The sequence below is a fragment of the Chrysemys picta genome, chromosome 11 (assembly GCF_011386835.1).
Source record: "Chrysemys picta bellii isolate R12L10 chromosome 11, ASM1138683v2, whole genome shotgun sequence".
Classification (NCBI taxonomy): Eukaryota; Metazoa; Chordata; order Testudines; family Emydidae; genus Chrysemys; species Chrysemys picta.
The window spans coordinates 49,286,487-49,306,670 of record NC_088801.1 but is presented as its reverse complement, the minus strand read 5'-3'; the positions used below and the strand labels follow the sequence as shown (position 1 = coordinate 49,306,670).

Below are 20,184 nucleotides of genomic sequence, written 5' to 3'. Positions count from 1 at the left end.
TCTTAGACACCTCTATGGCAGCACCCACTTCAACTGAACTCTGTGGAGGATGCTCCATAAGTCCAGGGATCTACACAGACATCTGGAGTCGGGGGAGGGGGTTGGGGGTCATGTTATTCCCTAAAATACTGTAATATGGCCCAGACTGAATTATCTTTCTGCTGGATCATCTTCTTGGTAGGGCTCCCACCTTAAGGGAGGTTATTAGAGCACCTACTAGAGCAGCAGGAAAGGTGTGGGCTGGGTAGCCTATTGGGAGGAAGAGGCCTTTGTGTGGTTGGTCCTGCCTTTCCACTTATCCCCCATATCTACAGAGTCTGAGGGGAAGGGGTTTGAGCCCTGTGGCCTGTTTTGTGGGGAGCAAATCCAATCCCACAATGGAACAATGAGGAACAAATCATTGCAAGGGAACATCTCAGAGATTTCCTCCTGTCAACCCTCTTCCACAGGGTTTCCCACAGGAGGATCAATTATGTCTATGTATGTGGTTTGAAAGAGATTTTTATGCCTTTTAGGGGGTGATAATGGATTTGTACCTCAATGTACAAAGATTCATTCATATAACAATCTGCATTGTAATGTGAAAAGGTGCCCTTGGAATAGCTGAAATTACTTTTTAAAGTATTCAGAAATACATTTGCAATGTATTTGTTATATGTAGAGTGGTATCCTGTTCCCACACTGTTTACATCTACAGACAGGGAACAGAACACAGAATTTTATTTATTTAGTTATTTATTCATTTATTCTCTTGCTGGGTAATGGAAATACATTATTATGTTTATGGGAGAGATGTTACAGAAGTTCCACAAAGATCTGATATTTCCATATTTGGGAATGTTCAACCATCAGCAGATATGGAAGCTATTTTACAGCTCACTGTTAATCCCTGCATTTGCATTGACTCCCATCATCCCTGGGAAGCTGTAGCATTAGCCTAAAGTTGCTGCCTATGGATCAGTTTTTCCATCAGTGTCACAGGAGTGAAAGGAAGGAAGAAGTGGAATTTCCTTTTTAAACATGCCAGTTAAACGCTCATATAAACTAAACTGCAGTTTTACTTAACACATGGGCTTCAACCCTGGCGTGTAGCCAGAATTTACTGCATGTTTAATGACCTATAGTGTAATGGGGCAGATTCTCTCCTGCACCAGAACTCTGCTGAGCCACAGAGAGTCTTCGGGGAACTAGCACCAGCTCCAGTTCCATGAATTTGAGAGCCAGCTCTGGTTCTGATACCACTTGAAGCTGTTATCAGGCATATCAAAATTCCACCATTGATGTAGGTCCTTAATAGATCTCCCCAGTGGAGGATTGGTGTAGCAGAGCTCTGCCATGCCCTCTTCCCCACCCCAACACAGCCCCTATTCTGGGAGGAGGTGGAGGCAGAGGTGTGGGTCCAAATAGCAACACAGATACACTAACATGTAGTCCCCCCACATCATGGGAATTGTCTACTGGTGATCTGCTGTGGATTACCCCCTTTGCACCACCTGAGTGATAGGAGTTGTAGCCATGGAAATGGGGTCACAACTGGGCTCTAGATATATTGATTGTAGTGAACTATAAAGAAAAATGGCAGCCATTTTTGTCAGTTTTCAGTAGATTTTGAATTATATGAATTACTTCTATTTTTCTTACAACTTTTCCATTGCAGCTTGATCTTGTTGTTGAACTGTAGCATAAAACACATTGAATCAGATTTAATGATGGAGACAAATTGGATCATTCAATTGCTGCTCCTCTTGTCAGTTACCATGGTGAGTTTTAACATTTTTCTTAACATGTATTTCCACTTTCAGTTTTCAGAGCTGCGACACAGATCTTGACTTCTCTGGCAAATATGGAAATACAGAATAGAAATTCTTGTCTTGCTCTAATGTAAAGCTCCGGTAGAGGACAATACCCTTTAATGGTATATCCTGCTTTTAATGCCTGTGTAGTAACTAGGAGACATACAGAAGTTTGAAATCCTTTCCTGCCACTGATCACAATTGTGTCCTCCGCTAGCAATGGGTTTTGCAGCAGTGATGGGTTCTGACCTTATACCCATTTATGTCAATGGGAAAACTTCCATTGACTTCAACTAAAGCAGATGGGACTCATGATAGACAGATAGACTGATAGATTTCTAAGCCCAATAGGTACGCAATACAGTCAGTGAAAAACTTTTCATTGTCAGTCTTCAGTCTGACTCTCCTTATTTTCATAACTTAGTATAAGTGCCCGTATAAACTCAGAATAATGTGTCCTCCATATGACTACAGTAACACATTAATCACCCAATTCCTTTGACCTTACTGTTTTGGTGTGGTTTGTTTTATTCTTTATAAACTATAGAGGAAACCAAACAGCCCTAAAACAAACCAAAAGCCCCAATAACTTCAATTAGTAAGTCTTGTTTCATAGAAAATCCTTTGGGGCTTGATCCAAATTCCTTCAGAATCAATGTTCACACTTCAATTTACTTCAATGGGCTTTGTAAAAGGTCCTTTAACTTCTTCTGATTTTGTCAATACATTTTATTCTCTTCCATGATCCATTGCAGTCTTATCATGTCAGATCATCACTTCTGCCCTCAAGCAGGGGCACTTTATTTTGATTTAATAGTAAGAAGACTCACCAAATGAACAGGAAGAGAACCAGCTTGTCTGTAACGAGCTCTAATGGCTACTTTTGGTGAAATTGTTTTAATAATAATAATAATTGCAAGCTCCTTATATATCAGCATGCTAACCTGAAAATCAAAAGATCCACTAAAAACAACGAGGAGAACTTGAGGCATCTTAGAGACTAACAAATTTATTTGGGCATAAGCTTTTGTGGGCTAAAACCCACTTCATCAGATGCATGGAGTGGAAAATACAGTAGACAGGTATATATACACAGTACATGAAAAGATGGGAGTTGTCTTACCCAGTGGGGGGTTGGTGCTAACGAGACAATTCAATTAAAGTGGAAGTGGGCTATTCTCAACAGTAGAATACCAAAGGAGGAAAAATCACTTTTGTAGTGGTAATGAGGCCAATGTAATCAGGGTGGCCCATTTCAAACAGTTGATAAGAAGGTGTGAGTAACAGTAGGGGGAAATTAGTTTTTGTAGTTGGGCCACCCTGATTACATTGGCCTCATTCCACTACAAAAGTGATTTTTCCTCCCTTGGTAAGGCAACTCCCATCTTTTCATGTACTGTGTATATATACCTGCCTACTGTATTTTCCACTCCATGAATCTGATGAAGTGGGCTTTAGCCCACAAAAGCTTATGCCCAAATCAGTGTATTAGTCTCTAAGGTGCCACAGGTACTCCTCGTTGTTTTTGCTGATACAGACTAACAAAGCTACCACTCTGAAAAAAGATCCACTGTAGCAGTTACAGAAAAAAGTGCTGTGAAAACAACGATAACTTTCCATATATATATTTTTTTAAATCTCCTTTTCTTCCTAGTTTTTTGCCATTGCTATACCAAATGAGCAGAATCAGAATGTGACAGAAGACTCCACTCAGTTGAGTGTGACTAGGAATAAAATTATGACAGCACAATATGAATGCTATCAGAAAATTACACAAGATCCTATTCGTAGTAAAGAAGGTAAATGGTTTTTCTTATTATTTATTATTTGAGTTACCATAGTGCCTAGGACTAATGGACTAGAGTCCTGTTGTGCTAGGTGATGTACAAACACAAACAAGAAAGAAAGATGGATGGATGGATTGCCCCTAACCCAGAGAATTTATAATCAAAGCAGTACCTAGAGGAAGTAGACAGTAGATTTGAATTGTATAACTAAGAAATTTTAAAGTCCTCCTCCTTCCTTGTCTTATTAGTAACTTTTTTTATCTATAACACGAATTGCATTTCTGTAACTTTCAGAAAGACAAGCATGTGATTTTCCTTAGCAGTGAGGAAGAATATTTAATTGCTATGGAAAGGTGCTGCAGTATGTTAGCTACCTAAAACACCACTACCTACAGACTAATGCTTTATTTATAAATATGGATAACTAAATATTCAATTCCAGCCCAGATAAATGAAGAAAGTTTATCCACCTATAGCTATTATAGGTACTTCCACCCCTCTGGACCCGCTGTTTCATGTCCCGAGGAAAATTGAAAGCACTTCATGTTAAACAGGTGATATAAATACTTAACTGGAAATGTTCACATATTGGTACATCCTTGCTTTCTTCTAACTTCTGGGTCCTAGAAATATTCTTTGCCTTTTAAATAGTAACCCACTTTTGACACAAACCATTTACAGGAACTCATGAAAATATTCAAGATCGAATTATTCACTTTCCCTTTTTAAATCTTTTTTTAAAAAATATTGGAATCTTAGAAGGTGGGAGAAGAGAGATTTTACACTGATTTTTTTCTCCTGATTAAATTATCATCTATGGTCAAGACAAATGTTTAGGCAGTTTAAAAATAAATATAACTCGTACAGATCTGTGCCTTCCACCTGGCTATGGGCATATTGTATAGCTCTGCTGTGTAAATAAAAGCAAGGAAATAGTCTTTACAAGTTTGTTCTTTATCCTAACATAGATTATTTCAATTTAAACTGGTTAGTTCAGTCACTTGTGTCTCAGGACTGTGACTATCTAATACATTGCATAGCTCTACTCTAGACCTGGCATTGAGCATAAAGTGCAGGTTAGGCCTTTGTAGTCACAATTCTGGTGAATGATGACACATTTTAAATACATCTTAATGAAAGAAATGTACTTACAAATAAAGGTATTATTCTTATCATTGGATCAGATGCAATTTTTTAATTAACATATTTTGGCAAAGATTTTACTTCATCCTTTAAAAGCTCATTCCAAATCGTTGCTTTAAGATTTTTATTCAAGAAAAGAAGGTTGCTTTTGATTGAAATACTTTTGTTCTGTGTTGAAGATTTAAAAGCTACATGTAAAAGACCTGGGATAACTGTTAGAGAAATTATTTGGTTTATATGCTCGCTTCCAGATTTTACACCTAATTATTGTAAGGCTTTTGTGAATGTGGAATCAAACTTTATTATCTGATTTCTCTACATTTGTGTAGGTCCTTACTGTAACAGAACATGGGATGGTTGGTTGTGTTGGAATGATGTTGCAGCAGGAACCGTATCAATACAACGCTGTCCTGACTACTTTCAGGACTTTAACCCATCAGGTAAATGTGTATGAACCTGTATGCCAGTTTTGTTTGGCTAAATGGCATCTGGGGATGATTTAATCTTCTTCTTGATCTAACCACCAAGCACAGATCAGTGGCTCAGCACCTGGGCAGCTGCTACTACAAAAGGTGCCATGTTATTGCACATCTATTGGATGTATGCTCCTGCTCCTTGCCCAGGTCCACTGGCCACACCCACCCACTGGCAGGACACTCCCCACTGCACCACTGCACTGATAACTGCCCCTGCAAGGCGGCATAGATTAGAAAAAGAAGGTGAGGGTAGCACAAGATTTGTTAACGTGTTAGTTAACCCAGAATGTTTCCCTAACATGTAGACAGATGTTAATACCTTTTACCTCAAATTCAGCTGGTCACAGTTAACTACTTTCCCTCCATGGTCAACCTTGACCTATTTTCCTAATTGAAACATGCCCTCTGTGGTCATGAGAATGTCATAAACTGGAGTGATTCTTCTGTGTTTGGGGTCTCCCAGTGCCCTTTCATGTCTGAGAGTATTTGGCTAGGCATTGGCAGTAAAGCATTCACAGATAAAGCAATTTCTTCAGTGACTGTCAACATTATAAGCAATATCTCTCCTGACATTTTCTTTCCTCTCCAACTCTATTTATTAGACTAAAATTTCAGATTTTAATTTAGATCCCTGATTATCACATAAGAACTTGTAAAAAGCAACAGAGGGTCCTGTGGCACCTTTAAGACTAACAGAAGTATTGGGAGCATAAGCTTTCGTGGGTAAGAACCTCACTTCCTCAGATGCAAGTATCTTATGATACTTGACATAACTTAAATCTTCTTATCATGCCATCTAGTTCTCTAATAGTTTGTGTGATACAGTTTTAGAGTAATTAGATTGAAGGATGGGGGGGTGGTATTTTTGTTTGCTTGCCCTTGCCAAGCAAATACAATGGCTACCAGGTTCTCAAAATTCATATTAATGTAAGAAAGCTCTCTCGTCACACTAATAAATCTCTCTGTCCTTTGCCAGTTTTTATAGGCTTTGAAATACTAGAGATGGAGAAACAGACATTGAGTATTGACTTTTTTTTTTTTTTGGCTTGCTTTTTCTTCCCCATTTTGGCTGGCTAAAGAAAAAGTTACAAAGATTTGTGACCAAAATGGAAACTGGTTTAGACATCCCGAAAGCAACAGAACATGGACAAACTACACCCAGTGTAATCTCCGTACACATGAAAAAGTAAAGGTAGGAGAGGAATGCATGTTACCATGGATAGGAGGCCAAAGGTTTTAATTGAGTCTCTGGAAGTCAGGAATCTGCACTGTAGTCCGATGCCCTAGTCTTGTGTTGAGGGCATGGATTTCTCATCTCAATTCCTCTCACAGAACCCAGTTATTAGGGCTGTATGCAGGTGGAGAGGATTTTGCCCTCTATGCCTGCATTTCCATTTATGCAAAATGGGGGTAAGAAGACTTACTGCATCATAGGTGTTTTTGAGAGGCTAAATTCAATAACTGGATGTTTGTAATATTGACAATCTTGACTGGAAAGCATTAGGTAAATTCAAAGTGGTGGTAGTGTTTAATGCGCTGCTTACTTCAAATTATTAATGAAGATACATCATATGTTGCCAAGTATTCCTTAAACTGCTCTTTATAAGTGTTTATTTTTACAGTGTTTTCTTTACTACGTAATTTTTCAAAATTCTTTAATGTAGCTTGCTGAAGACAGATTTAAGACACAAGTTTAATTGCAGCTATTTTTGAGTTATCATTAATTTATTTCATGCTCTTCCTGGAATGCTGATTGAAAGCTGAAATTCCAGCATGGCAAACGAAGGCCCTGTTTGGAAGGAAATGTCTTTCAAATGCTTAGAAAAACCCACTCCTACAAGAGTTCCACATGAAAGGGTTACATAAATGCATCTCCAAAACACATCAATTTCTGCTTTGCAGAGGAGCAGCATTATTGGATGAATCAACCTTTAGCCATGAATGTTCCTAGCAGAGTAACGTAAATAGCTCAGATTACGTAAATGCACAGAAAAGACTTAGGAGTGTCTATTAAAAAATGACGCATTAACTGATATACAATGAGCATTAAACATGACCGCTACTAATGTTACGTGCCATATGGAGAGAGAATCTTCAATGGCTTAGGATCCTCTTAGAGTTAATCACAGGACCTCTAGAGCTGACTCACTATTGATCTATAATATTTTTCATTTTTTAATCCATTACAGATGTTTTACATGTAATAGAGGTCTGCTGGGGTGTACTTTTATCAAGAGTATTTTTGTATTGCTGATAATGTGTTTTTTATTTTGTTACTTTATTGCAGACAGCCCTGAATTTGTATTATCTGGCTATCATCGGGCATGGTCTTTCAATTGCATCACTTTTGATTTCCCTTGGCATATTCTTTTATTTTAAGTAAGTATATGTTTTTGCATCTTTCACCAGATGCCCTTGGCTACAATAATCCTGGCTAATCAGGCAATTTGAAATACCTGATACCCTAAAATGTTAATAAGGGTTGGGTGGAGGATCCAAATTGAATATATGGGTTTGGATCATTGAATGTCTTAGCATTCAAAGGTATATCATAATAGGAAGGAAAATTCTCCTATTTCCCAGAAACCTAAGAAGGTAAAGGGTATGAGCAGGGAGAAGAAATAAATCATGTTGATTATTGTCTTCTGGAACTAGTGCCTGATTAAGGTGAATAATTAAGGATGACATTTTTTTAAATTATCTAGAGTAACTGTCCTATCTCTGGCTTTATACTCCATTCTCTGCATTCTCACCTCTTCTTTTTCTTCTTGGCATTGATTATAGGAATGTATACACCAAATTATGGATAACACATATATCAGTAATAATTGGCCAGGTGAATTTTTTGTTTACTGTCAGGTGACCAAATACTCTGTCACCCGTCCCAGCTTTTGTTGCAATCCTGAGCTACAGTAAGGAAGCATCACTGACTATCCCTTATTGGCCTGAAGTTTCAGGTGGTGTCTGGCTGGCCAATGGTTTCTTCAGGTGTGAGCCAATGGTTTCTTCAGGTGTGAGCCTCTGGTCCTGCTGAACTGACCCTTTAGTGTAATGAGCTAATAAACACTACTTGACAGCTATTACACTATGGAACTGCTCCATCTTAAAGCATTTAATGAGCTTGTTCAGAGGGACCAGAGGACATTCCTAGACCTACAGCTAAAGGAAGGTGAGTATTGAATAGCAAGATACTCAAAATAATACAGATACTTTGGAATAAATCCCTGTCCTCCACACCAAGGCCAGGCAGCCAGGTTTGTTTCCTCCTCCTCCTCCATTCCAAAACAAAGAGAGGCAACAAAGTTGCTTTTGAGTCTCTACTGCTAGTTTGAGGCTGCAAGAGCGCCCACAACACTGTGGCTGCCTCCATGAGAAACAATGGCCAGTGGATCTGTGGACTGTTAGACCCATCCACCCCTATATCCTTCCTCTTCTATTCTAGCCTTCAAACTTAGAAAACTGTCTAATTTCAAGCCTAAACTTATTGATGGCCAGTTAATATCTATTTGTTCTTGTATCCGCATTGGTGCTTCACTTAAATAACTCCTTTCCCTCGCTGGTATTTATCCCTCTGATGTATTTATAGAGTCAATCATATCTCTTCTCAGCCTTCTTTTGGTTAGGTTAAACAAGCCAGGCTGTTAGAGTCTCCTCTCAAAAGGTAGGTTTTCCATTCCTCTGATCATCCAACGTAGCTCTTCTCTGCACCTGTTCCAGTTTGAATTCCTCTTTCTTAAATATGGTAGACAAGAATTGCACACTGTATTTCAGATGAGGTCTCACCAGTGCCTTGTATAATGGTATTAACACTTTCCTGTCCTTACTGGAAATATCTCTCCAGATGCATCCTAGGATTGCATTAGCTCTTTTCACACTTGCATCGCATTGGTGGTTCATAGTCATCCTGTGATCAACCAATACGCCATTTCTTTCTCTTCCTCTGTGGCTTCCAACTGATAAGTCCACATCTTATAGCAAAAAAATCTTGTTGTTAATCTTTAAGTGTACGACCTTGCACTTTGCACTATTAAATTTCATCCTATTTCGAATACTCCAGTTTTCAAGGTCATCAGACATTCTTTTATGATATTCTGGTCCTCCTCCATATGAGCAATACCTTCCAAATTTGTGTCATCCACAAATTTTATCAACACATTTCTACTTTTTGTGCCAAGGTCATTAATAAAAATGTTAAATAAGATTGGTCCCAAGACTGATCCTTGGGGAACTCTACTAGTAATCTTCCTCCATCCTGACAGTTCACCTTTCAGTATGACCTGTTGTAGTTTCCCCTTTAACCAGCTGCTTATCCACCTTTCAACTCTCATATTAATCCCCATCTTCTCCAATGTAAGTAACAATTTCCCATGGGGAACTGTATCAAATGCCTTACTAAAATTCAGGTAGATTAGATCTACTGCATTTCCTTTGTCTAAAAAATCAGTTATCTTCTCAATGCAGGAGATCAGGTTGGTCTGGCACAATCTACCTTTTGTAAAATCATGTTGTATTTTATCCCTTTTACTGTTTACCTGTGTCCTTAACTACTTTCTCTTTCAAAATTTGTTCCAAGACCTTGAACCTGTGAAAGAAAATCAGAGGGTGTGTAAACATTGAAGTACCACACACACACATCTTACTTGTGTATCATATAAACTACCTGCTAACCAAGCTCTTAAGAAAGATTTAAAATAAAGAGAGGGCAGAGAAAGGATGGGGCAAGTGACAGCTTACAAGAACAACAGGCACAGGGAGGGAGGGAAAAGGTTTGGAGGAAGAAAGAGGAAAAATTAATTAGACATAGAAACAGAGACATTGTTGTACTGGATTAGACCTGTGGTCTTGTCTAGTATGCGATCTCCAACAGTGGCCAGAACTAGATGCTTCAGAAGAAAGGTGCAGGAAACCTCATAGTAGACAGATATGGGATAATCTGTCCCTCATGAAGGTTTCATGCTAGACCCTGGTAGAGATTGGTTTAAATCCTAAAGCAGATGGTTTTATATCCCTTCCCGAAAAATGTAAGCATTAGCTTTTATAACTCTGGATAGTCTTGTTATCTACATAAATGCCCAGTCTCTTTTTGATTCTTGCTAAATTTTTGGCAGAGAGTTCCAGGGTCATATTATATATTGTATAAAGAAAAAAAAATCAGCTTCGAAGTTGCCACTTTTCAATTTCACTGAACATCCCCTTGTTCTTGTGTTATGAAGCAGGAAGACTATTTTCAGAGATACTGCCTGATCCTGTATATGTCATATTGGGTAAAATTTTCAAAATGCTTAAATCCCATTTTGAAGAGTGCTGTAGGCATTTACGAGCATAAATCCCATTGAAAGTTAATGGAACCTAGGCTTTCAAAGGGCCAGATTTACAAGGGTATTTTAGCACCTTTAAAAGGCAGATTCCTTCTGGATTTTTTTTAAAAAAAAGCTCCTAAGGAAGTTAGGTACTTAATTCCCATTGAAAGTCAAAGGCCCAACTCATTTAAATTCTTTTAATAATCGCAAGAGACACCTGTCTGCTTCTTTAGGGGCATAAATACCTTTAAAAATCTGATCCTTTAGGGACCTAAAATCATTTAGGGACTTTTGAAAATGTTACCCTGTATTTCTTATCCACAGACATCAGAGAAATGTATTTCATGGAGTGCCATAGATCAATGCAAACCAAATGTTATTTCATGAGGGTAAGCCTAGTGATAGACCCTTAAATGACACTTAGATCATAATATGAGAAGGAATTATTAAAGGTCATTATATCAGTAACAAAAACAGTGTGGAGAAGGGGTGCGGAGGGGTAGAGGATTAGGAAGGAATCCTATTTATTGCTGAAAGAGTCTTTTCTTCCTTTTTAAATGTCAGCAGTCTTGCTTTCTTGTTTCTTATCCTATGTTCCTTTCATGCATGGGTGGGGGAGGGCGCAGGGATGTGGGTGGGTGTGCTGAATATTCAACAGGAACAGCTGTTGGATGACCCTGACAGATGGCCTCATAAGTTGTACGTTTTTTTTCCTTGCCTGTGCATTGAGGTCTTGACAATAAGCAGACACAGAGTCCCGGAGTTGTTCATGACTCATTTTGCATATAACTATTAGTTCTAGTCTGGAGTCATTTCTATATACATCCATAGTCAAACCTGCATGTTCTTCAGGAATTAAACCCCAAAGACAAAAACAAAATTATATCCAGAGAAGACCTAATAGAATATAATTTTCTACTTAATTCATATTCATCGCTGCATTGTGTGATTTGTGCATTTTCTATCTATATTTTTTTCAGAAGATTAACCTTTGCCAATCATTGGGGCCAGATTCTAACTTCCTTCCTTGTGTGAATTGCGGCTTGCTCCTCAAGTTTAGTCCCATTGACTTCATTGAGACTGCATGTGGAGTAAGGTGGTACTCAGTTTGAACAAGGGCTCCACAATCTGGTCCTTAATGACTAGCCTTGTCTACACTTGCAGCAACATGCAGCTACACACCACAGTGAAAGGCAGGCTGTGTCCACTGTGGTGTGTAGCAACATGCAGTAGTGAAAGGCTCCAGTAGGGAGGTGCCAGAGCCATTCTCCACTGCCTTTACCCTTCTAGAGCCTTTTCCTACTGCCGGAGCCTTTCACTGTAGTGGTGAAAGGCTCTGGCAGCAAGACACTACGCTGCTAAAAATAGCAGCATAGAATGTGGAGGCACCGTAGAGAGATGTGTAGGGTATATACCCTAGGGTTCAGTCATGTAGGGCATTCTACTCTGTTCTACTTGCCTATGTTGTGCCTCACTGTCTACACTGCTATTTATACCCATGCTCGCTGGACTTACAGCGTCTATATTCTGTCACCACACATGTAGACTTAACCTTAACTGGCCTGGGTTCCTCTATGGTCAGCTCTGTTTACCTGTGGGAAGCTTCATACTCCCTTCTGGTGTCTGAGCAAAAATTGTGAACACATAATCATAATTTTATAATGCAGATCTTTACAGTATGACTTGAACAGGCATAAAATACACCTATCTAACCATACTGGTGACTTTCTACTTTGCTTTTACCTTTCTTCCTATGTCTCGCATGTCTTCAACGGATTGCCGATCACTGCACCTCAACACTTGTAAAGATACTGTAAATACATTGCTATGAAAACATTATTATATTAATCTGTATCATCTTCCTGGCTCAAATATTGAGCAATATTTGTCCAGATTTTAGTTTTTCTGGGTGTGCTGTTTGTAAAGACTAGACAGTGGGGGTTTTCCCCCCCCTTTCCTGATGCATTCAGACTTGGCACTCACTGGCGTGAATTGATGTCTGGCCTCCACAACAGTGACGAGTAATTGGAGTTGTTCGTGATAGATTTTCCTTTTTTAGTTAGAATTTCTCTCGGTCAATTAACACTACTGTCCTCCCAATAAAAGGAGGGTAGATGGATAGGGCTGTACTGCAGCGTGTAGCCACAATTCCACACTATTGCCAGAGCCTTTCCCTGCTGCCAGAGACTTTCACTGCAGCATGAAGCTACAGGTGTAGCACCCAGTACTCTACAAGCCACTGTAAGTGTAGATGTAGTTTTAGGCCACTGTAGAGCTTCCTGGACTTCCAGTGACACTTTTCCCGAAGGCCGCAACCCTTCCTCTACATCTTTTGTAGACGCTAGTGCTAAGAGTGGTGCTCACCCTGTACAGAGTCTTTGCACTCCTGTAGTACTAGGACTCCCATTATGCTCAGCTCCTGCACTGAGGGTGCAAGAGGTGGAGATTCTTATTGTGGTGATTCTCTCCCTTTTCACACATTCACAGGCCCCTGGCTCTAGGAGAGAGGGGGAGAGCCTGATGGTCACGAGGCCTAGGTTCTATTCCTGTCTCTGCAACAACATGGACTTGCTGTGTGACTCTGAACAAGGATACTGGATTAGATGGACCAATTCCTTAGTAAATGCTATATTCCTGTGTATGAAAATAATTGGTGGGGCATACACTTTTAAAAATAATTTGGCATGGAATAAAATATCACCTTGCAATAGTAAGTAAACATATTTTCCCAGACCTTTTTGAGCCAATTGCTCCAAAGCAAGTCCTTTTCTTATAAGCATAATAAAACTTGTTGCACTTGGTCTGCATTATACAGCCAAATAGAAATAAAATCAAGGATAAAGAAAATCTTTACCTTTCACAATATTAAATTTATTATTTTAAAATGAGTTGGCAGAATAGTTAATATGAGGCTGAGAACTCATATGTATTAATTTGCTCTTGTCTCTCTTTTCTAGGAGCTTGAGTTGCCAAAGGATCACCCTACATAAAAATCTGTTTTTCTCTTTTGTTTGCAACTCCATCGTAACAATAATTTGGCTGGCGGCAGTTGCCAACAACCAGCAGTTAGTTGCAACTAATCCAGTAAGTGAAAGTGGATTTGGCTGCACTGTTGATTTGTGTGGAAAGAAATTTAGTGATGGAAAATATTAATAAATTAGATATCATTAGTTCATGACATCATGTCTATCAAAGCTAACATTTTTGAATTGCAGTAAGAATTTATTCATTTTTAAATAATGCAACAGATGTCTGGTCAGTTTGGCCAGCTAGGGTTTGTGAGGGCAGGGGAGTTCAAAATCACATGGATCTTTATTAAATAGATAGTATTGGACTACATTTCTGATTTCAGTTTGGTATTGTGTGTCATGCAAATAGATCTCTTGTATTCTTACACAATACTAAAACAATGTCAGGAAAGTATTATGATCTGGAAGAATGATTTAAATGAAGTTATACCCGGGATGAATTTGTCCTGGGGTTGGTAATAAAGAAGTCTTGAGTTCTAAACTTGCCTCTGTTATTTGCTTTTTGGGGGGCTTTTGTTCCACCCTGCCCCCCTTCTTTAAAGTTGGATAATAACACTTCACTATCTCATGGGAATGCAGGGCAGTTAGCGAGGCTTATGTAGCGAGGACTAGATTGTGGAGCCCTTGTTCATTTTTGAACACTTACATAAAAAGTCCTGGTCATTTTCAATACTCAAAAATATTTTAATTTAAATATAGTCAGGTACAATATTGTTTAACCTTGCATTTCACTCCTTAGCAGTAACAACTAGAGAATTTACTGGTTAGCATACAGTAGATACCTTTTTTTCTGCTGGGTGGTCTTAGTTATAATATTTCTGGTATTTACTCTAAGGCTAGCTATAAATTAAAATAGTTCTGTCATGTGCTGCTGCCTGCTTAGCTTATCAAGGGAATGATTATTCTGAGCAGTCCCATGAATCCAAGCTTAGATGTTTTTTTTCCAGTGAACAGGAGAGGTACTGGTTTCTAAAACATTTAGGATTTTGCCTGGACTATTTCAAAAGAATTTAAGATTATGCTTCAGAACTAAATAAAAATAAATTCATAGATAGTGACTGGCTTTCCTGTCACACGCTTGCACTGGTGCAACTTCAATGTCTTTAGAGGAATGATCCAGATTCAGACTGGTGTTGGGGAACTTGGCTTTGTAAGGTTACAGCAGGAAACATGTGCATGGGCCTGATTTTGATAGCATTCACATTGGTGTAGCTTAGTAGAAGTAGACCAGTGCAAAACTGTGAGAGGAAAATTAAACCCTATTAGACTCTTGGTTTAGTTCTGGAGTATAGGATTAAGTTTTGTAGAGAGGACTGGGGCAAAAGTCTAAATATCCTAAGAGCTATTAAGGAGGTGAATCTCCTTTCACCGAGGAGAGTGCATGCACTATTTCCACTGGAGTTGCTGGTGTAACTGAGAGGATAATGTGGCCTAATCAAAGGATCTTCTGCCCAAAGATATTACTTACCATCAGATACTTTTCACAAAGATTTAAGGAATCTTTATTTATCTGCATTGATGAATTTACATCAGTGTTAGCAACATGAGGATCCTCTGAGGGGAAAACTTTAAAAAAAATTTCCCTATGCCCACCATGTTCTCCATGATGCTGGAGGCCTTCAGCCTCCATCCCAAAAATCAAGTCAGCTAATAAAACTACAGTCTCCTTTGTGGAGTCATCTGGATGTCACAATTTGAGTACTGCCTTATGAATATCACATAGCAAAGCAAAATTCATAGCAAAGCAGAGTGACGAAATAAGTAATGCTTCCCTCTTGCCATTGAATCTCTCTGGAACCATTGCAAACGAATTATTCAAGCTGTATTCTTTGTTTTTTTCCACAGCTTAGTTGCAAAGTCTATCAGTTCATTTACTTGTATTTAATCGGTTGCCATTACTTCTGGATGCTCTGTGAAGGCATTTATCTGCATACTCTCATTGTGGTGGCTGTCTTTGCAGAGAAACAACACCTGATGTGGTATTATCTTCTCGGCTGGGGTATGTAATTCCATAAATTGTTCTCTTTAAAAACAAAAAACAAACTGCTGCTGCCTCAAGAGTTTTTTGGGGGGCGGGCAGGGGAGGAGGGCGAAACCATCATTTTTAGTTTAAATCTATAAAACTAATACTGTGTACGCAAGTATTTCAGCAATGTGTATCAGATCAATTTTGTTTCTCTGAAATTCAATATGTCCTTACTGTTTTCGCACAGCTTTTTGCATATACCTCTGTCTTTGCTAAAAGACAGATTATGTACTGGAGAAGTCAGGAAGTGACTCCTCCTTTGCATAAAGAAAAACGCCTCTTATTATGAAGAGACAATAAGAAGTAATTATTCATTGTTTCTCATTTTGAAGATGTTTATACAGGAATGAAGGTTTGTTTTCAGAGACGTCTCACCATGCCTAGGGTGGAGGAGGGTCAAAACTGAATTGGGGAAGGCCAAGCATTTATTTTTCCAGAGGTTCCGCTTGACTTGTATTTCTCACAAAGCAAATAGAGAATTACTGTAGGTAAAGAGCTTACGTAAAGAACAATACCAAAGACCACAAACTGAACATGACAGATTAAGGCAGTGTGGGATAGCACTTTCACAAAAGTCAGGTCTCAGGCTTCTGGCTGTATTTTCACAAAGCTTTTAGGCCGAAATTTTCTGAAGTGACTAGTGATTTTGTACGCTTCAGCTTTTGGTTGCTCATCTTGAGACACATTCAAGAGACCTGATTTTGAGAGCATAGGTGCTCAGCAGTTTCTGAAAATCAGGCCCTTTTATGTTGTCTCAGATTCGGCACCAAAAATCACTGTTCAAAATGTAGGTAATTAGGGATTCAATAAAGTATTTTAAACCTCTTTTCTGGTAGTTTTATTTTTATATACTCAAGTACATATAAAAATTATTCTAGAGGCATTTTAATTAACCCTGTTGAGACTGTGAACTTTTATGCATATTCCATTAAGCATTAATATAGCTTTCAGTCTGGAAAATGTCAGTATGGTTGGAGTTGTACTTTTTTAAAATGCCTTTTTGTTTACGATTTGACATAAGATTTATTTATATAGACAAGTACAAATTTCCTAATAATACAACACACTGGACTACATTTCCATATGACAGGACAGACATTGGAGCAAATCAAATGATGTTTTGCTGTATAGTGCTATATGGTTTTGCAACACATAGCATGGTTGAAGTGAAAAAATATAAGATTCCCAAGGCTGATGCAAATATTTGTTTCCTAGTTATTTTCCATGTACTAGAAACCAACAAAACACACAGAAAACAAGCAAAACATAACCAGTACAATTGCATGGCTGTTCATACTGCTGTATGTACAAAAACACTAGTGAATTAGAGGGGGCTTGTCTAGCAATCTGCACAGAATTACACTAATGTAAAGAAACATGCCTAAAAATGAGCATTAATTTTCCAGTGTGAGAATGAAAACAATAGATGAAAAATGTTGTTACATTAACTTACCTGGTCTGATTTTAAATTTTCAATCTGTCTTCCTACTCAGGGCTTTCATCCAGCAGAGCTTTAAGCATGTGCTTAATTTTACAAAGTCAATGGGTCGACTCACTTGCTTAAATGTTTTGCTGGATTGGAGCCTTACTTGCTGCACTATTACTCAGGATTAGATTTTTCAACACAGATGCTTGCTACATTAGGCCTTACTCTGGAAAAATCTCATTCAAATCAAAAAGTACCTGAAATCATGTATATCTGTGCACCTATTACCTCCCACCCTCTGTCCTGATTTTTTACACTTGCTATCTGGTCACCCTAGGCATGCAGGATGAAATTAGGTTCATTATGTTTAACACTTCCCGATTGTCATTTTAACAGAATTAATGACAGAATTAATCTTTGAATTAGGCTGATTTATAAATTTGCTGTTCTCAGGATTCCCATTGATCCCTGCCTGCATACACGCTGTAGCAAGAAGTATGTATTTCAATGACAAGTAAGTAAAATCTCAGCTTTTGTTTCTAAAAATGTAACATTTTCTTTCAAAGAGAGATGGTAATTAATCAAAAGCCCAAATGGTTATTCTTTCCATTTTTCTCCACAGCTGCTGGATCAGTTCTGAAACTCATCTGCTGTACATTATCCATGGGCCTATTTGTGCTGCTTTAGTGGTAGGTGTTTTTCATATGATCATTTGTTTTTTCTTGTCAATTTCCTGATTGTTCCTAGTCTTTTTACAGAATTGGTAGGGTCAATATCTCTCACCACAAAAATGGTGTGACTGTGAAGACAAGAGGACAGATTCACTAATGGTTTAAGTGCAAAACACCAGCGAATGTATATTACGGGTCCCCTTCTGTATCCAATCAACAGGATAGAGTATGTTACAGCCCTCAGCTACAGAGTTTTCAAGCTGGGGCAAAAAATTGGATGATTTAGTTAGGGATTGGTCCTGCTTTGAGCAGGGGGTTGGACTAGAAGACCTCCTGAGGTCCCTTCCAACCCTGATAGTCTATGATTCTATTCTATGATTAAAGAAAGATTTTCTATTTTATATATACATATACAAGCACAGCTATCTTGGCAATTAATAACTATGAAAAATGCATATAAAAGGTCTGCTAAATTGTTATCCATTGGTGGTATCATTTTATAAATTAACCTTAACATGTCAATGACTGTACACATTAAAATAATTCCCTTTAGTAAAAGATAATCAGAAAACTTGGACTGGCTGAACTCAGCAAAATTAGCATGTAAAAACACACCGACTTTAATTTTTCCTATCACTTTCCAATTCACACAAGGCAGTTTTATTAAAAATTTATAAATTGAACAATATTTTGGTAAATAGTTCAAAGTTGCCCCTGAGGTTGAAATTGTTTCTATTTGCATGTCATCTTTGTACAGAAGACAGAATGTGTGGGCCACTGGCTATCTCCAACCAGTTGGTGATGCCTCATAATGTTAATGAAGTGCGTCAGTGACTGAACCTTTAATGCTTATCATGACCAGTTTATTCGCTTTGTTATTAGCTGGTTTGGCCTGGGCCTTTGTTCAAATTTTGTTCAAATTTTGTAATGTAGAGACTTTCATACAGAAAAGACCAACAAAAAGCTGGCATATTTAAATAGGCCAACACTGAGTGCTTTTTTGTAAGTCTGCTCCCACTGAAGTCTAGGGGAGTTTTGCAATTGATTTCACTAGACTGACACTGAGCATGTCTGAAAATCTCACCCTCTAAATCCATTTACTTTTAATGCATTGTTTTATTTATTTATTTGTTTATTTGTTTATTTGTTTATTCTTTTTTTGATAATCATCAAAGATATTTATGCAAAGTAGAGGGAGGTTCTAGACATTCACAGTCTCTCTCCTTCTTTTGATGCCTGCTTTGAAGCCATTTGTTCTCATATTATAACCACTTTAAATTCCCACTTCAGTGTCACAAATGCATGACATCACAATTACTTTCATGAAATTACTGCAGGACATAAACTCAATATCCAGCATTAGGGACCCAGCTCTCACTGACTGGTACAAAAAAAATTATACTGGGGAAAATGCAATTTGTCACTTTTCTCCATGAAAATGACTGAACCTTTTTGACTCCAACATTCCAGAAAACTTTCTCTCCTAGACTAAGAATGAATCTGACAGATTTCAGCCAGAAAGGAAAAAAGATTGAAAATATTATAATATTATAAACAACTGAAAATTATCCCTTAGAATGGAAACATTGGTCCCACTTTAACTGTGGGCTGGATCCAACAGTGGCCCTGATTCAATACCCACTAGAGTCAATGGAAATTATATCTAGACATTGTTACCTGCTCTGCCTACATTTAATCTCAGTTTTCTGCCAACTAAAATAAGAAAATAGGATTTCTTCTCCCCTCTCCACATCCTCCTAGGGCAGAATCCTGAACCCATTGCGCAGCCTATTATCTTAGCTTTTGAGAAATGTTTGCTGAGGAGGTCCATGGGGTACATAGATACTCATGCCCCCTTTACAGGGTGATTAGCTAGTGAATTAATGTAGTTGAGAATCCCTTGTCTTTGTCCCACTCCAAACCCTCTCCATAATGAAGCACAATGTGTTCCTCTGGAACTGTGATCCGTGACCAGTGGGGCAGGGACCCCTGAAGAGATTCCCTGTATCCTGCCTCCCTCTACCCTGACAATCAGGTCTTCCATACCTGTAGATGTTGTGACTTGAAAGTACTTGGGCTCTAGTATTTCCTCTAGTCTGAAAACCAGTTCTAAATCCATCTAACCTTTCCTCTCCCCAACATATACAGAGGGTGAGATCCCAGCTCAATTAACATCAGTAGGAGTTTTGCCATTTACTTCAATAGGGCCAGAAAATGCATGCTACTCTATTTTATATTAATATGCTACTATTTCTTTAATCCAAAATTGTCTAGTCCCAGAGATGTCACATACGTCACTATGCTGTCAGTGCTAAGGCTGAGATGTCATTTGTATCTTTCTTAGTTTACACATTTGAGCTCTGAATTTCATGAAAACTAGCACACCTTGCAGGGTCTGGCCTCATTTGCCAAATTTCATATCTTCCTTCCTCCCCACACCTCCAACCAATCAATATCAAAGATACACAGGCACAAAGTACCTGATCCAAAGCCTATTGAAAGCAATGGCAAGAATCCCATTGATTTCAGTGGA

At 38.4% G+C, this 20,184-nt stretch overlaps 1 protein-coding gene across 6 annotated transcripts in view; it reads left to right on the top strand.

Moving 5' to 3' along the window:
* Positions 1 to 20,184, top strand: part of CALCRL (calcitonin receptor like receptor) — a 93,775-nt gene that overhangs the window by 52,551 nt on the left and 21,040 nt on the right. For all 6 annotated transcript variants that reach the window (XM_008172781.4, XM_008172783.4, XM_065561989.1 and 3 more), the window contains 9 exons: positions 1,658 to 1,760; positions 3,448 to 3,592; positions 5,053 to 5,163; positions 6,279 to 6,391; positions 7,487 to 7,578; positions 13,457 to 13,583; positions 15,374 to 15,527; positions 17,434 to 17,494; positions 17,603 to 17,669. In XM_008172781.4, the coding sequence (XP_008171003.1) occupies positions 1,707 to 1,760; positions 3,448 to 3,592; positions 5,053 to 5,163; positions 6,279 to 6,391; positions 7,487 to 7,578; positions 13,457 to 13,583; positions 15,374 to 15,527; positions 17,434 to 17,494; positions 17,603 to 17,669 (924 nt within the window). In that variant the 5' untranslated portion in view covers positions 1,658 to 1,706. The remainder of the gene's footprint in view (positions 1 to 1,657; positions 1,761 to 3,447; positions 3,593 to 5,052; positions 5,164 to 6,278; positions 6,392 to 7,486; positions 7,579 to 13,456; positions 13,584 to 15,373; positions 15,528 to 17,433; positions 17,495 to 17,602; positions 17,670 to 20,184) is intronic.